At 41.9% G+C, this 17,917-nt stretch overlaps 2 protein-coding genes across 2 annotated transcripts in view; one reads left to right on the top strand and one right to left on the bottom strand.

Annotated features, from left to right (window-relative positions):
* Nucleotides 1-8,714, bottom strand: part of prpf39 (PRP39 pre-mRNA processing factor 39 homolog (yeast)) — a 34,543-nt gene extending 25,829 nt beyond the window's left edge. Inside the window, exon 1 of the mRNA XM_031310522.2 lies at nt 8,704-8,714. The gene's annotated coding sequence lies outside the window, so the exon portion shown is untranslated. The remainder of the gene's footprint in view (nt 1-8,703) is intronic.
* Nucleotides 2,243-15,646, top strand: LOC116057941 (E3 ubiquitin-protein ligase pellino homolog 2). Its single transcript, XM_031310523.2, has 7 exons — nt 2,243-2,612; nt 9,345-9,474; nt 9,985-10,086; nt 10,602-10,799; nt 10,909-11,094; nt 11,188-11,393; nt 11,595-15,646. The coding sequence occupies exons 1-7, from the start codon at nt 2,533-2,535 to the stop codon at nt 11,977-11,979; spliced, it is 1,287 nt and encodes a 428-aa protein (XP_031166383.1). The 5' UTR covers nt 2,243-2,532; the 3' UTR covers nt 11,980-15,646.
* The last annotated feature ends 2,271 nt before the right edge of the window (nt 15,647-17,917 follow it).

Raw genomic sequence — 17,917 nt, 5'->3', positions numbered from 1 at the left:
AAACTACTTTTAGCATTTTATGCCAATAGTATATTTTGTGAACTGTGAATATAAATAATATAAGCTACAGTAGCAGGACATGCAAGCCGGCCAAGACCTGCTTCTCTTTATCACTTTAACTGCCAGAGGGTCTAGATGACAGAACTCATGACATCATGGAAAAACAGTTTCTATATATATATAAACAGTTTCCTTGTCTATTTGTGGCAGTGGGGTGATGTTGTGAACAGAAAGACAGTTTGTGGACACAAAGTCAACTCTGCAATGACAAGCACCGTATACTGTGCGAAGTATCCTTTAGCAGGTTGATGACTCTCTCCCACTGTTCTATGATCTCAGTGAAAAGCTAAAAGAGAAATTCTCTTCTGGACATTAATAAATCACCACATAATCATGAAATATATAGAGTGGATTCTATTAATTCACAGCATTCTTCACATTGTAAATTCCTGGGTAGACGGAGTAAATACTTCCCACAGCGCAGACTGGATCCTTGCCCTGCTGATTGATTATTATGGCCATAAACAATGTGAATTAAGGGGAGCAGCAAGGATTCCAGCAAGGATGAAGGACAAACATAATTTCTGGTTAAATGCGGAAATTCAGCCAAACATAGACAGGAACAGCCAGAAAGAAAACAGAAAGCAGAGGAAAGTGACAGAGAAAATGGGAAGGATAGAGACAGAGAGAGATTGAGAGAGTGAGGAGGGTGAGAACACACACAGGCACGCACGCACACACACACATCTGGTCCATCCAGTATACACAGTTGGTTGTACAGTTTTTTTTAAGTGGGCTGTCAAGATTAAGGGTGTGGTTGTTTGGTTTGGTTTGGTTTATAATGAAGCTCATTCATGAGTCATCACCGCTTCCAGTGTCATCAACTGTCTCTCTATAGTTGTGGCAATGTGTGAGGGAAGACATGACCATTTCCATTTTTAATTTCTTTTCATATCACTCAGGTATCTGTACATTTGCACAGGTAAATGTTTTAATGACACCGGCATACCCGATAGCAGTTAAGGGCCAATGTCATCACATACAGAATACTGCATGGCGCCTGTGTGCCCTGCATGCAAGCCACTACATGCCTACAGCCTGCCAAGATCATGAAGAGGCTAATGTTCCAGATAAAGGCAGCCATGCCGCTGTGGAGACTACACAGATTCTGTTACTGACACCCCAGCTCTGCGTTCTGTCCAAAAAGCCTGCAGCAAAGGTTTTGCTTTCTATCTCATCAAATAACAAAGAACAGCAACCAGCTTGTTGGAGGAAAATTTGCCTAGTAGCCTATGTGACAAGACAGCTGTATCTGATCCAACTGCATCCCATTCACTCTTATTACTCTAAACATTTAAATCCCTAAGCGTTATCTCAACAAATACACACATAGTGGAATGCAGTGGGTGGTAATGGTCCAGTGCACAGGTATAACAGATGTTTAGACAAACACATGAGTGTAAGTAGTTACAGTTTACTAACTACATAGACTGGAAAGTTGTACTTTGCAACTTAGGTGCACTGCCCTCATGTGGTCACAGTATTATGAGTAGGCCAAGTGCACAGACATTACTCTTTTGTGTGTGTGTGTGTGTGTGTGTGTGTGTGTGTGTGTGTGTGTGTGTGGTGGGTGAGTGAGTGAGTGAGTGAGTTAGTGAGAGAGAGAGAGAGAGAGAGAGAGAGAGAGAGAGAGAGAGAGAGAGAGAGAGAGAGAGAGTGGGAGTGTGGGCTCCAGCCGGCCTGTATCTGTCTCCCAACTCCCACATGAAATGCAGACAAAAAAAGAAGGTGTCTTGTCTGGGGCGCAATGGTGACCCACATCCTAGCTACACCACACCCCCGAAGCATCTCATTACGTCAGACTCCATAATGACCCACGAGATCAGAGCTACATGATTTCCATACATAACATCAAATGGCCTGGCCTTTAACTTTAAGTGTGCCAGTACGCCTCTACATGCCACGGGATGTGAGCACTTCCTCTGGATTTCGAAATGCCTCATTTTTTATCATCAGTGGGAGCCAGCTTCTCACCAAGGCTGCATCCATTTCATGTTCCATAGGAGGGTTCATGCTTAAGTGCATTTGTATATTTAATAATTAATGCATTTCATTCTTTTAATCGTCTGTACAGTATTCTTGACCTTTAAATCCGCCGACACGCACGCATTTCTCCTGGTAGAGGTAATTTTGTCAACTACTTTGAGACAAATTTTGAACGACCACCCCTACAAAATATGGTACGCCCCACTCCTCGCCGTTAGCCGTTGTTGTACCCTATGCTACTGAACAGATAATGTTGCGATACTAGCTACACACTAGAGTTAAAGCCACGAAAAGATGCGCCTTTACGGGATTAAAACAATAAAACAAACAACGAGAAGTCTGGAAAAACTTTGCCCAACTGTGCCCAAACTTTGATAGGCTACAACCCAAATAACTTCCCTTCAGTTTCGAGTGTGTTAGCATTGTTTTATCTCACCATTATTGCCATTGGACGCGTTTTTTTTTCTTCTGGAGCAGTCCAGTCTGATGAATTCACCGAAAAAAGACGGAGATGATGATGTGCCCGTTAAAGACCCGGTAAAATACGGCGAATTGGTCATTTTGGGGTAAGTCTCTTAAAACCCGATAGTAAAATTGTGTAGGACGGAGTAACGCTCCAGCGGCATAATTAACGTTTAATATGCAGCACAATAAACCAACAGATGACGTGTGAGTTCAGGTTTAATCCACTGCTCTTATAAAAGATACCCTCTTACTAATCGTTTTTCGGATAGTAAATCCATCATACTAACACATTTTAGCTCATTTATTGCATATTGCCGTCGTATACCACCAGTCTATAGCTGTGTAGTAATGTTACAAACTAACTTTATGTTACAAATGAAAGCACAATCTCTGAAACTATGCAACCGTATTGTTTCCACATCATGTATGGTGCGTTTGAGTGTAAAATGTGCTAAATTTGCTGTAGCCTTAGCACATAAGGCTCCTACTACGGATGTAGCCGCTTTTTCATCAATGGTTGTAGTGGGGGTAAGCAGCGCTGGATTGCTCAGGCTGAAAATCCCAATGATGTCATACTATGCTAGATCTGGGATTGCTAAAAGTAGGACTGAGGATGGTATCATTGTTTGAAAAATACATACACCTTGCTCACATTCTTAAGTCATAAAGTCTCTTGTATTACTAATTAATAAACGTCGCAGCCAGATGACCACCCATGCCAAGGAAAGAGGAGGAGGAGAAAAGCCTATTTACATCACCAGCACACAGTAGGCAGGATGTGCTGATGACAGCCACCAGCTTCCACAGCATTTCCACCCCTACAGCTCTGTGCAGGGTCTGCAGAGACCATAAATGCCACAACACACACACACACACACACACACACACACACACACACACACACACACACACACAGTCATATCCAGGCTTACACAGGCCTCCCTCTTGCCCTGCAGAGCTTCCTGTGTATGCCAAAGATAACTGACCTAATGGCCTATCTCTTCCCCTCCGGCTGAACATAGAGTGAGGAGGCTGTAGTCCGCCTGCATCAGAATACTGATTAGTTGTCCTCGTCGTCATCTGACTGTTTGAACAGAGCAGTCCTTTTACATCCTCAGACCAGAATAAGGAGTAAGGAACTTAAACACAAGCGCAGTCTGCGGTGTGCGCCACAGTGCTTAATGTGCCTCATCAAGGGTTGAAAATGCATTTGTAGTAACTCAATTTGAAACTGCAGTGATTGTTTGGTTTGGCTTTGTGTTGACAGAGTGATGGCCACAAGCTTGCAGGCTATTATCATTATCATCTCTGTGGTTTTGAACAAGGCTTGAGTGTTATTATGGGACAAATAGATTTAGCTAACTTGGACCGTCTTCCGTTATTGTTGTTATTTTGTTATGTAACATACAGTGGTACACGATACACTATTAATGTCAATATTAACATTATTACACAGGTGATCCCATGTCCAAATCAGTGGGATGTCTTGTGGTTTAGACCCAGTTTGTCGGTCCCTAAACATACAGCAGGTAACTTTGACAGCAGACACCCGGTGTCAGAACAGGCTGTTCCTTCTACTGCTTCCTGTCAGATATCATATTTCCCCTGGCCTGTTTTGTACAAGTGTGGTCTGACTTTGCATCTGTCAGCCTTGATGATCACATGCCCTGTGTGGTCGATGCCTGCTTTACTGCAGGCCTTGTGATCTTTGCAGTGGCTGTCTGCCATCGCTCATTTCCTTAGTTAGCCTGGACACCATGTACAGCGCTGCCCTGTCCGGCAGCCCTCTAAAGCTCAACTCACTTATAACACACTCCCATCATCACTATGCAAACACCCTCATGTTCTCTGCAGTTATCTCTCGCACACCTTTTTATCTCACCCGAAACCCCTCTTAACACCGTTTCTGTCGCATTCCTCCATCTCTCGCCCAGTCCCTTCCGTGCCAGCCTCCCAGTGTTTTGCTGAGTGTTGACTTTCACACAGGCAGACCTCCTTGGTGGCTTGCCCTCAACGAAAATAAACTCTGTGTCGAGGGGCAGAAGGAGTGAATATTTCATATTGTGCCTTATGATGTGCGCACATGCGTGATGCAGGCCAGAACTGCCCAGGCAAATCTTACCTTGTGGAGCTGCTCTTTCACTGGCCTTTACCCTCGACCCCTCTGCCTAGCCTTGTCCCTCAGCCTCCTCTCTCCCTCTTGTCTACTTGCACCCTGCCATTTGCTTCAATTCATTAATTTAGCTTAAGTTTTCTGTCTTCACTACTACTAGCTTCTGACTTTGTTTCTGTCTTTTTCTGTCAAGGCATTGCCTACCTTTTCTCTTTCAATAAGCTGATTTACTCTCCTGTGCCCTCTTATCCTTTGTCCCATTTCATATCTTCTGCCTTTTAACCAGGCCCCTCAGAAGCCTGTCCTTATGTGTCTTCTTTTCCTGACCCAGACCTTTTTGTGGTCAGCCGGGGTCCAGTTTCAGGAACACGCCGAGTTATTGGGACTTTAGCTTATTCACAGTAACCCCCAGAGTAAGACAAGTCCATACATACCCTTCTCATCTCCGTGCGTGTTGTAACTCTGTCTGACGCCCCCAGCGCTAGCTAAGCCTAGCACAGATCCTGGAGGTAACCGGTTCCAACTAGCCTTCTGCTCCAAATAAGTGACAAAATAACGCCAACATTTTCCTATTTACATGTTGTGATTTGTATAGTCACAGCGTGTACAAATAACAAGGTCATATGAGACACAGACGTCTTCTAACCGTATACATACTGGGAACTATATTCTCAGAAAGGCGAAGCACTGCTACTTCTGCTACTTGGGCGGAGTGATTTGCTCGCAGCACCTGAAGCCCTGTGGTGAGGAGCAGAGAGTTAGCCTGGAGTTCGCTCAGAGTTGGAGTAATATAGTCAACAATTACTAGATAGTAAAAGCATAGTGACCTTGTTATTTGTATGGAAGGGTATGTATCGACTTGTTGAACTCTGGAGGTTACGGTGAATAAGCTGAAGTCCCAATAAGTCGGCGTGTTCCTTTAAACTGACAGGCAGGGCCATGGAGGAAACAGGTAGCACTGAATCATCTTCTGTGATTATTACAAGTAAATGTGGCCTGTTTGAAGGTTTTTCCGGGGTTGTTACCCACGGAAATACATTTTGGTCCTGCGATCATTCATGAAAGTATAGCTCATTTAAAAATGCATAATGTAAAGAAACTTCCCTTAGAGACCAATTGAACCACCAAAAAAACAATTTACTAATTGTCCTAACAAAATGAATTGCTATCCTTAAAATAAATAAATAGATTTAAACAAGATAATACGAGAGAGGTGAATACAGTGTTTCCTCTGTATTCACTGTATTCTGTATTCGGGGGGGGTGTTGAACGTCAAAAAGTACGGGCTTATCTGCTAATGTTAGCTACTGACCTTTTCCTTGGAACCATCCTGCAAATAGACGGTACCATAGGGTGATTTAACGTCACCGCTCATTTTACACACAGTTTAACAACAAAACGCTGAGTGAACATTACTAGCTATGTTTTTCATGTTGGTTTTGAGCGGTATGCACCCCCACTAACCTGGAAAACGGTTTAAAAACAGTAACGTTAATACAGCGTCTCCTGCAGCGGGGAGTCAGAGGCAGAGGGACCGTCACCGCAGCATTCGCTAACGTTAGCTTCTTGTCTCATCTGGGGTCTGATAAACAGTAAATTCATCAACTTCAGTGTCCACAATGATGTCTTCCAATAAACTGTAGCTGTCATAATTCATGGGACCCGCGTCAGTGCGGATTTCATGTCACGGCTTTCGTCGCTGTTTGTCACTTTGCCTAAGATTGAGTGACAAGTAGTACTCGCCCTGTTGTTTATTTGGTTGCCATGACTTTGCGAGGGATCACGTCCTGTCACTGTTCCAGTTGCTCACCCTAAGGGGAGAGAGAGTGGATGACAGTTCACTTGAGTTCAGTAGAGCACACGGCTCTGCAGAGTCACACTCATTCACTTTCTGCCGATTGATTGACTGATTATTTCAGCTTTGGTTCGGATGAACAATTCTGCTGCTATTTTGTTTTATTAGGGCTGCAGCTAAGGATTATTTTCATTCTGTTGATTCTGCTGTCAGAGGATCTGATACTCTATGAAATGTCACAAATAACAAATGCCCACTACAAGTCACCAGAGCCAAAAGTGACGTCTTAAAACTGTTAACAGCAGTCTGACCAGCATCAGAAAAACCCAAAGTACAGTATTCAGTTTGTAATGATATGCGATGAAGAAATCCAAGGACAATTTTGCATTTGAAAAGCTATGACCAACAGGGTATTGGAATTTTCATTTTATGCATTAATTACTTATTCAATTTTCAAAATTGTCATTGATTAATTTTCTTATGAGAGACTGCTTGATGAAACGATCAAAGCTTCTGCTTGATTGTACAAACACTGTCAACGCAGAGCGTGGTTTCTCCAGCCCACGCTGCGAGGCCACTGTGACACAGAACAGAGCCAGACCAGATGACCTCCGATCTGCTCAAGTCTGAAGACCAGTAAAGACTGTTAGTGTCCCTCAAAGTCTTCCTGCCCGCTGGGCATCCTCTGAATAGTTATGTTTTTAATAAGGACCATGCCCTGCTGATTAGTTAAAAGCCTGAAACCAGCATACTACCTTCTTTGTGAACTCAAGCTGTGAGAATGATGTTCCACTCTGCTTCAAAAGAAATTGAGGACAAAGTCTAAATTTTAATCAGCACCAGAAAGGTTTCAACATCACGACTCACTCATTTTCATTAAAACATTAAAACTGACATCATTTTAAAAAATAAAAAAAATAAAAAAGGTTGATGTTGAATTATAAAACGGTCAAGGTCTAGAATACGTTATTTTCCACTCTCGTGAGAAGAATCTGAATTTTCATGTCTGTTTCTATTAATGAACAGAAACCTTCAAAGTAGTATTCAGCATACTAACTGGAGCACTCACTGAAGGCTATATGGTTAATGGTATTGTCCTGCTGAAAATGCTTTTCACTGTGAAAAAAAGAAATGACAAAAAAAAAAGAAAGCTTCAGTAAGTATGAGCATGGAGTGCAAGCTGAGTGAGTGGGATCAAGTGCTAGTTGTCCTTTTTATTGAGTTTCAGCAGTTTAATATGAATCCGGAGTGTGATGCTTTTTCAAAAGAATCTGCGAAAATGCCGCCGTAAAGATGCACAAAATCATTGGAGCCTGCACTCTAATTGCAGTTATTTATTCAGACATCTTGGTACCATTGGTGGCATTTTAGTTACAGCTTTAGTTTTCCCACAAGGGATGACAGATCATAAATACAGTATGCAAACAAGATAACAGTGTTCTTCCCATCATTAGGCTTTCTCAATGAAGCTAGATGAACTGGAATGAACTGAATGAAATGTGCAAGTAGGGGATGTAACAGTATGAAAATGTAACCTCACGGTTATAGTGACCAAAATGATCACGGTTTTCGGTATTATCGCGGTATTTGTAAGGTAAGGTATTTGGTAAGTGTGTTCAATATGTTCAGAAAGCACTGATAGGTAGGCCTGCACGATCAATCGTTATAAAATCGCGATCTCGATTCACCCTGTTCACGATTTAATTTTTAAATAACTTTGATTTTTTTTTAATTCTCATTTCATTTTATGAGCCGACTGCATCACAAACGCTACTACTTTCTTCTGTGAGTTTTAAACATGGACTGTATAAAAAAGGTTTTAAAGCGCTCCCAAGCGCTGCAAAGCTCTCCTTTCTCTTCATTGAAGCCTCTGTGTTTACAGGCTTGTGGTGATGCGCAATGTGCTATAGGTGCCAAAATAAAATCTATGTTTGGTACTGCCAATTTGTTTTGTTTTGTCATGGTTCATGTGTGCTATAAACATTACACTTCATGAGAAAAAAATCGTGGCAGAAAATCGTGATATCAATTCTAAGCTAAAAAATCGTGATTCATATTTTTCCCCGAATCGTGCAGGCCTACTGATAGGCCTACCCAAGCTGAAATAGTTTCAACAAGTGTAACAGTGTTTATTATATTACAAAAATATAGGCAATAGGCTTGTAAAAACTATTGAAAACAGGCTGCTGAAACACCGGCCCGCTGTAGGGTGTCCGGTAAGAACTTATGATGTCTGACTTTGAGATCCAGGAACATTTATTTACAACTCCAACGTGAAGTTAACTATGAAGTTGTATTTGACGTTACATGTGAAGTTGGATGTGGTTCTGAAATATAAGCACTATGAACATTATTTACCAAAACTAAATGTTATAGCCACCAGCATATAACAAGAAACAATACTAAGAATTACATTCATTTATCTGTAATAATAAATTTAACATATTGCTCAGTAACACAAACTGAGAATAAGCCACATCTATTACAGCACACATATCCATAACGGAGCAAACAGTGTAATACACCTTTAATAGCTAAGCACGTGGCTCCACAGCGCTAGTCTGTTTACTGGTGATTGCACCTTGCTAGCAAATTGCCCTAACACAACCTGAATATCAACACGTGGCTGCACAAATATTAAACAATCTGCACATCTATCAGCTATGCAATAAGAAACACAGCAACAGCAATATTATCAAGGCGGTAATATCTCTCTCTCTCTCTCTCTCTCTCTCTCTCTCTCTCTCTCTCTCTCTCTCTCTCTCATAAATGTCACATTGTAACACCGTTAAACCGGTAATCATTACATCCCTATGTGCAAGCTTGTCGTCTTTGAGTCTGAGTTGTATTCTAGTCTGATCTAGATTAGCTGAACGTGATGTGCTTGTGTCCGTGTTCACATTTTTTGTATTCATTTTTTTCCAGGTACAATGGCTCTCTTCCAAGTGGAGACCGTGGGCGTAGAAAGAGCCGCTTCGCTTTGTATCGGAGGGCCAAGGCCAACGGTGTCAAACCCAGCGCTGTGCACATCCTCAACACACCACAGGACAGCAAGGTACGTGTGTGTGTGTGTGTGTGTGTGTGTGTGTGTGTGTGTGTGTGTGTGTGTGTGTGTGTGTATACGCACGTTTTATCATTGTGTAACATTAGTTTCCTTCCTGTGACTCCCTGTTGTCTTTTATAAATGAGCTAGAAGGATGACTAAGCATGCTGCATGACGACATGACGTACGTGGGCTATCTATCGTGTGTGTGTGTGTGTGTGTGTGTGTGTGTGTGTGTGTGTGTGTGTGTGCCTACATACGGATGCATGATTGTATGATGACTTTAAAATGGTGATGAAGTAAAATGAAGATAAAGATTTTTATCACTATCAGGCCAACGTCACATGCTGCTATCACACGTAACATTAAAGCATGACACTTTTATTTTACACTTATTAATGTGGGCACGTCTTATGGATTTGTGAGTAACAGTGGGATTCAGTCCGCCGTATTTTCTATCAAGAAAATGAAAGACTTTTCCAGAAGATCAACGCATTTTGCTTGTGGCCCTTGTTGTTGCAGGCTGTCCACAGCAGGGGGCAGCACAGCATCTCTTTTACTCTGTCCCGTAACCAGACAGTGGTGGTGGAGTACTGCCATGACAACAATACAGACATGTTCCAGGTAACCACCAAGGAAAATCAAGAAAACATCCTGCTTTAAATAATGGCCCGTGTTACAAACGCAAATAATCCTAGATTTGGGATCAAAATATGCTGTTATGTAATGCCATCAAAGGAATTTCTACAGTAGGTAGATTATTTTGGTTCTATTGTGACTGTGACTTGTGTGGAAAATCTCCAAGAAAGTCTATTTTTATACCCAAAGTTCTGCTCTATAATAATAGCATCACAGATGTTTTTGATTTGCAACAAATGATGACGTGGCTTTCACCCACGGTAATAAAAACCACAATCATGGGAGAATCAAAATTCTCTAGGTTGTGGAAAAATCCCAAACCCCACATTTAAGCTAGTGTGAATCTAAAACTATTAATAATTGTGTAGATATATATATATATATATATATATATATATATATATATATATATATCAATATTACTTTTGAATATCACTTTGAAAGGCATTTGTTTTGATGAATGGTATCCAGTAACCACCTCTCCGTGCTGTACCCTGCAGATTGGACGCTCCACAGAAAGTCCCATTGACTTTGTGGTGACAGACACCTCCGGAGGGGGGAAGGAGGGGGAGGACCCCTCCATTGCTCCCAGCACCATCTCACGTTTTGCCTGCAGAGTGGTGTGTGAACGCAACCCACCTTACACTGCACGTATCTACGCCGCTGGCTTTGACTCTTCCAAAAATATCTTCTTAGGGGTGAGTAGATAGAGTATAGTATAGTATATAGTTTTGGAATCAGTATTAAAATAATAAAAAAAAAAAAATACTTATGAACCTCATTAATCTCATGTCTTTGCCACCACAGGAGAAGGCAACAAAATGGAAAAACCCTGATGGGCACATGGACGGCCTGACCACCAACGGGGTGCTAGTGATGCACCCGGAGGGGTTCCCAGAGGACCCCAAGCAGGGTCTGTGGAGGGAGATCTCTGTCTGTGGGGATGTTTACGCCCTGCGGGAGACACGCTCTGGACCCAGCCGGGGCAAACTGGTGAGTCACCAGTTTGGTTACCGTGTCCACAGTACCGTGAGGTTTGTTTTTGGTTTGACTGTAAGCAATGTGTCTGTCTGTGTGTCTCCGCAGGCCGAGGGTGAGAGCAGCGCACTACGTGACGGTTCCCTGGTTGACCTGTGCGGTGCCACCCTGCTGTGGCGTACAGGCGAGGGGCTCATGCGTGCTCCCACCCTGCGTCACCTGGAAGCACTTCGCCAGGAGCTCAATGCGTCCCGGCCCCAGTGTCCTGTAGGCCTCAGCACGCTGGCCTTCCCCAGCCTGCCGCGCAGCCACAGGTGGGAGCCACAATCTGTTTCAAAAATACTCATCATTTTCTATCAGGATGTTCACCTCGTTTCATCTCCAGTAGCCTGCTTATAAAGAACATATTACTGCCTCTACAACGGCAGCGTTCATTAGTTTAAAAAATGAATTTTTAGCACCAGGAGTTCACACAAAGTTGAAAGTACTGACACTCTGCTGATGTCTTTCTTCAGCCTTGAAGAGCGTCAGCCTTGGGTCTACCTCGCTTGCGGACATGTCCATGGACGCCACGACTGGGGCCAGAGATCTGAGGGAGTGGAGGTGCCGGGAGAGGGCGAGGGTTCCACAACCCGCCGAGAATGTCCCCTGTGCAGGAGCGTGGGTCCCTACGTGCCCCTGTGGCTGGGCTGCGAGCCTGCTGTGTACGTGGACGCTGGAGCTCCCACTCACGCTTTTGTGCCGTGCGGCCACGTCTGCTCAGAGAGGACAGCCAGGTACTGGGCTGAGACCCCGCTTCCTCACGGGACGCACGCCTTCAGACCCGTGTGCCCCTTCTGCTCCTCTGCCCTCAGCACCCCCGGCTGGACGCGGCTCATCTTCCAGGGCCCCATCGACTAGTCGCCACTCCTCATCAACCACTATCACAGTAACAGAAAGACGCCTGGGCTTCATTCATGTTGCAGACGTTGGTCAGTGTTCAGTAGGGATAGGTCATTGATTAGGAGTGCATGTGTGCTCTACACTCAGGTCACACACTGTGTATAACAAACACTGTCCAACGTTGTTACTGAATGTAGCTCAAAGCTGAATCCTTCCCGTTCTTTATCCTTCAATTCTTGTTGATTGGTATAAGATCTGGTGAATATGTGCAAAAATAACATAACAGAATAATCAACACTGTCATGTGGACAGTATTTACTCTAAACTCTAACCCTCTGTCAGGCAAGATTGTGCTGTTTTTCATTCCAACCAAACACTACACTTTCACTGATTACCTAACCTTCAAGTAAAATTGTATATAGACAGGAGCTTAAACGATGCTGCTTGACCCTTTTTAAACAATTATTTTTACTCCATTATCAAATGACTCAACCTTCCACAAATTTTAAACGATGTCTACCGAAACAAACCGATCTAAACACCTTTTATTTGTCTCTTTCAGAAGCCATGTATAAAATGACAAGTAGCTTTTTGCACACAAAAAAAAAGGAATAGCCTTTTTACTCAGTTCCTCTGCAGCGTCTTACACGTCTGCAGCGCCTGCGTGTCCTTAACTCGGTGAAACACCGCCTCTTGCACTTCTCGGCCTGACATCCGACCACTTCTTAATTTCTAAAACATCGTTACTGTAATTGTGAAATGCTCGCCACTCATCAAACAACATAACCCACCTGGTCTCAGCTTCTGCAAAAAACACCTTTTTCCTTTATTTCAAACCAAGTCTCTTTATAGATTTGCACGCTCACTTTCCTGTCTTCCTTCCCTGACTGACCAGCTGATTTGTATTCATAGCTGTATTCTCAGCCGGCCATATTAACTACTTATGGTAAATGTGCTTTACAAGGTGAGATCAGAGGCGTGTGCTTCGATCTAGCTTTTCAGGTTCCCAGCGATTCATGAAGGGGAAATTATGAACCATCATAAAATGAGTATATGCAGTTTTCATCTTTTGTCTCCATGCATCATTTTTAGTGTGAAATCTATGCAGACAGAGACCCCATAAATGAGACCCCCTTGTGTAGTATTAGGTTGGAATGGAAACCTGCAGACTCTGATTATACACTACACGCTGTACGATCGCACCACAAAGAATTCACCTCTTAAGGCCAGATCTCATGCTGATTATCAAGCAGACCAAGGATAAGCACGGGCTGGGAGTGAAACTGGGTAAAATTCACTATATAACTCTGCAGCAATAATAGCACTCCCATATATAAGCTAGATGTATCGCTATGTTTAGCCAAGTGATAGGTTGGCGGTTGCTTTGAATGTGGCTGAAATGGTTTCCAGGTTAAGGGCTCAACCAGAGGCGTGTTCAATATCAGGATTTATTTCATTGTGGTGTTGTGTGTGAGTGTGTGTGTGTGTGTGTGTGTGTGTGTGTGTGTGTGTGTGTGTGTATGTATGTGTGTGTGTGTGATGTAACCAAAGCACTAGAATTTAAAGATGAGCAACTGAATCAGTGATTAAACACATAACCTTTATTTAAATACTCATTTTAGATGCATTAATAGCCTAAGCATGCTAACAGAGATTAGCATGTTTAGGCTGCAAAGGAATACATCAGCTGTCATTAAAGGACATGTTTTGTCGCGCCTGTTGTGTTAATTTGAACACACTTCTGGTTACTGAATCATGTGAAACAGGGTCCGTGTTTGTATGGTGGAGTGTCAAAAAGGTTTGACCTTGCATAACCTCAAAAGATAACTTTTTTTTTTGTTTTTGTTTCAAAGAAAACTATTTTGTTAGAAAATGGGGAGGGATTTATTTGGGGGAAGCGGGAGGAATTCTTTTAGATGTACTGTGTTTAAAAAAAAACAACTATTTTTCTAACTGATAATTGGTTTTTAATTAACTAATTGTTACTCAGTGTAAACAAGTTCTGTATGTTTCCGAATATTCTCGTGTGGTAGATCTAGGAGAGCTTGTGAGTGAGACAACATTGCCAACACTGTGTCCAAACAAACACACACTTAACACACTGCTACCGTAAAAAAATAACAAAAAATAAAACATTGCCCAGACAATGAATGTAGCCAAATACTCAGGCTATGTTTAGCCTTCTCTGGTGCTCATATTGAATGGTCTATATTGTGATACTATTTTTGTAACTGAATATTATGGTGTAGCTCGGTGAACTAGCTCGATAAAGTCGGATCATTTCAAAATAGCCTCAAGTATGGAATACGTACAGTATAATTGATAATACACACTCTCATGGACATTGTGGTTAGCTTGCATGTGCTGAACGTACACATACAGTATGTACACTACACGTACACATACTCGAAAAACTTTTGTGCTAAGAGCGTTTGTCGCAGACCAAGATGTCTTCCGAGTCTTCAGCTGTTAAAACTGCAGCATTTCCAGTTTTTTTTATTTATTTTTTTTGTTCTCGTTTTGGAAGACCTCTCCAAAAGAAAAAAATAGAGAGAGAGAGAGCCTAAAAAAAAAAAAATCCTCATACTTGATAGATGCGTGACGTTTGTGAATGAGACCTATTGAATCCCACTTTGTACTTCTATGCTAATATTTTCCACCAAACCAATTTACTGCAGAACGATTGTCCACATCGACACTTGTTTTCATTTTGTATTCAGACCGATGATCACGGAGCATTCAAAGCTATTGAAAGCCATTCTGCTGGTTTTCAAATGCCGTTTGAAGTCCAAATACAAGATTTAAACTCCCTATGGTGCGGTGGTTAATAGACATATTGTTGATCATTACTGTAGCTCAGGATTAGTGATTTCAGATTCACAGCTGGCGAGGCCCGAAGGAAGCCTGGTAGAAGACACTTTCAGTCAAAAAGTTTCACAACTGCAAAACACATAAACCAGATGTGAAAGTAATCACCTAATGTAAACTCGAAATTGTAGAGGGCATACTGTAGGGTAGATCACCACAGGTCTAGGATCAGTCACATACGGGTCTTAATAAAAGGGGTCAAGGCACAAACCGGCAATGAAAATGTCTCGATCAGATGCCCTTTACTAAGCACGCCAAATCCTGCAAATCTTGCTTTTGAATATATACAACAAATAGTGTAACACCATTGGCATGTGGATGGAAGAACCGCTGCAGCACCCTCATTGGCTTTTAGTTTCTAACCTGATATATTTATTTTAGCTCATTTTTCTTCACTTTTCCTTTGTTTTATTCTTCATTTGAACTCTCTTTGGGTTATAGGTGTCCATATGCAATTTCCTCTCCCTTGTTTTTTTTTAGATTTTAATATCTGTGAATTTTTAGATACAGTATTTTAGATTGTTAGAGACCGCCAGTAACATCATTAGCAGTTCCCTAACTTTGTTTTTTTATGCTTGACCTTCACTCCAGATGGCAAAACCTCAACCTCCTCAACTTATGAACTCATCTTACTGTAGGTGAGTGAGTAGCTGACACGTAATATACAGCGTAAAACCTCACAGTTAATAATGCATTCCTTTTAATACATCGGTGTTATGTACAGCTATTTTGTATTATTTTATATCATATTCTTCTGTAATCGTCCGCTGCACAGACAATCGCTATACACATGTCAATAAACTGTTAAAAAGTTGAATTGTCTGTTTGTTTTGTAATTTTGGATTATTCCTTCTTGAGGGTGTGATCAATAATGTGTTTATTACATAGAATACAGTTCATTGAGGGGCACTTCACATGTGCTGCCACCAGCAGAGGGCGCTCTCTACCAGCTCTAAAGCTGACAGCCAGGCACACACACACACACACACACACACACACACACACACACACACACACATACTATGATGAGGTTGCTCTAAGTTGCATCACCTCTTTAAAATAATCAACTGTTTTAATGAGCAGTTTTGGCAGTCATGTTCATCACCACGCAAATGTGATAAGATGCTGCAAATGTCTGCAAAATTACGGACACGCTTGATTTAAAATAGCAATTTGCAAAGTTTCTTTGAAAAGAATTCAGGATGTCTACTGAAAGCCTCCGGAAGACCTGCTGAGAGAGGCGTTATTCAGAAGTTTGTTCAGAAATTATTTCACTCTTGAACCATAGGGAAGAGGCTTCCTTTTTTCTCTCCAAAGATTATGAAGCCTATTTCATGGGTATCTCAGTGCCACAATACATTTAATTTCTTCTTCTAAAGCATGGGATAGAGAGAACCAAAAGCTGAAACCATAGAAGAAATAGTATGAACAAATTCTGGTACATGTTAAGATATTCTGTAATTTTCATATAGTAAGTTGTAATAAGTGATACACATCCTTACTCATGAGTGTATTAACACATTTGGTTAAATAGGATTTTATTATAGTTTGCGAAAACGCTATAATAATTAAAACCTTTTTTCCAGTTTTCAGTGAACTCAAAAAGGTAAACTTGAATTATTTTATTTTATATTTCACAGTGTAAAAAGGTTTAGGAATTAGTAAACAATATGGTGTTTTTGGGAGGCCTCACATTTCAAGCACGGAACTTAAGTAGCAGTTAAAAAGTTGTTTTGCAGCATGTCCTTGAGGCTTTAATGAGGGCAAATGTCCTTGTTACTTTAGCCTGGTTCTCACTCAGATATATGTTTTAATGGGGAAGAACATTAGCCTGACAAGCCAGACCCACATCAAGATGTTGGGTCTGGGAACTCACCATTGACGGAGCTCAATCCGAGGGGCGGGATAAACGGTTGTCTTTCAAATTCCCTCTGCACGCAATAGGATAGCGCTACAACCAAGCAGAGCAACGAAGAAGGTAGCGAAGCTAGTTGATAGATTAAACTTTTGCAGCATCCGGTCAGCAAAACTCCGAACACATCTTCCTTTTTTAAGAATGATTTCAGTGCCGTTCTTTGTTCTTTTCTCAAAGAAACGCTAAACTCCAAGTCTTCCAGAAGACAGCTGTTCCCAGCAGCAGCAGCAGCAGCCATAAGCCCACCTATCGACTCTATACACGACATGATTGGCCTGACCAGAGTTTGGTTTTTCCAGCTCGCAAGCCAACGGAGAGTGCCTAGACCCCCCCTGGCTGCAAATTAAATTTGCTGCTGCTAGGGTGCGTCTAGATTTCTAGGCTAGAAGAACATGTCACTGACAAAATATCCCAATTGTAAATATAGTGACTGATATCTGCCAAAAATTCATCTGTACTGTGCTTTAAGTAAAGACGAGAGAACATGATGATGGTTGGATGCAGGGGAGACTTGACGGTTGAATTTTACAGTAAGAGCTAAAGGAAATGCCTGATGTTGTAAGCATGATTCTGTTTTGATTTCAAGGCTGAATTGCCAACCAGGTAAAGCGAGGAACTGACCTAAACTTAAATCCCTGTCTTGAAGAGACAAAATCCAGCTGTAATACCTATATAATTTAAGATTATATTGTTCCTAAATTCTACATGTTCATAAATGAATTTGTTTTTTAATCAGAATACCATAGATATGAAGTATCCCATCATAGGAAATACTGTACATACTGCTCAGGGAGGGGAGGAATAGGAGTAAATAGGGGCCCAGCAGCTCATTCTTGCCCTGAGGCTCCCTTGCAGGTATATTCGGCCATGCTCAATGTGTGTGTGTGTGTGTGTGTGTGTGTGTGTGTGTGTGTGTGTGTGTGTGTGTGTGTGTGTGCGTCATGGGACCTAGCAGATGATGAAGGCAGGGTTTAGCAATACAGTTCAATTCTCGGTGGAGGGATTTGTAGGTTTTGATCCTAGCTAATTAATGTGAAACCCCCAATGGGATGTAATGGGTATCTGTGGATGGGAAGTTTGAAGGGGACTGTGTGTGGGTACGTACATGTGTGTGTTTACATCCCTATGTCTGTCCGTGCATGCACAAACACAGTGAATAAGCTTGTACAAGTA

This window comes from Sander lucioperca, chromosome 19 (assembly GCF_008315115.2).
Source record: "Sander lucioperca isolate FBNREF2018 chromosome 19, SLUC_FBN_1.2, whole genome shotgun sequence".
Classification (NCBI taxonomy): domain Eukaryota; kingdom Metazoa; phylum Chordata; class Actinopteri; order Perciformes; family Percidae; genus Sander; species Sander lucioperca.
This window is presented reverse-complemented; position numbering and strand designations above follow the sequence as displayed.

What these genes read in the sequence shown, in the direction of transcription:
- LOC116057941 (XM_031310523.2), top strand. Translation starts at nt 2,533, where the DNA reads ATGAATTCACCGAAAAAAGACGGAGATGATGATGTGCCCGTTAAAGAC. An exon ending in ACAATACAGACATGTTCCAG is followed by an intron (nt 10,087 to 10,601) that starts GTAACCACCAAG and finishes TGTACCCTGCAG; the next exon opens with ATTGGACGCTCCACAGAAAG. An exon ending in CCAAAAATATCTTCTTAGGG is followed by an intron (nt 10,800 to 10,908) that starts GTGAGTAGATAG and finishes TTGCCACCACAG; the next exon opens with GAGAAGGCAACAAAATGGAA.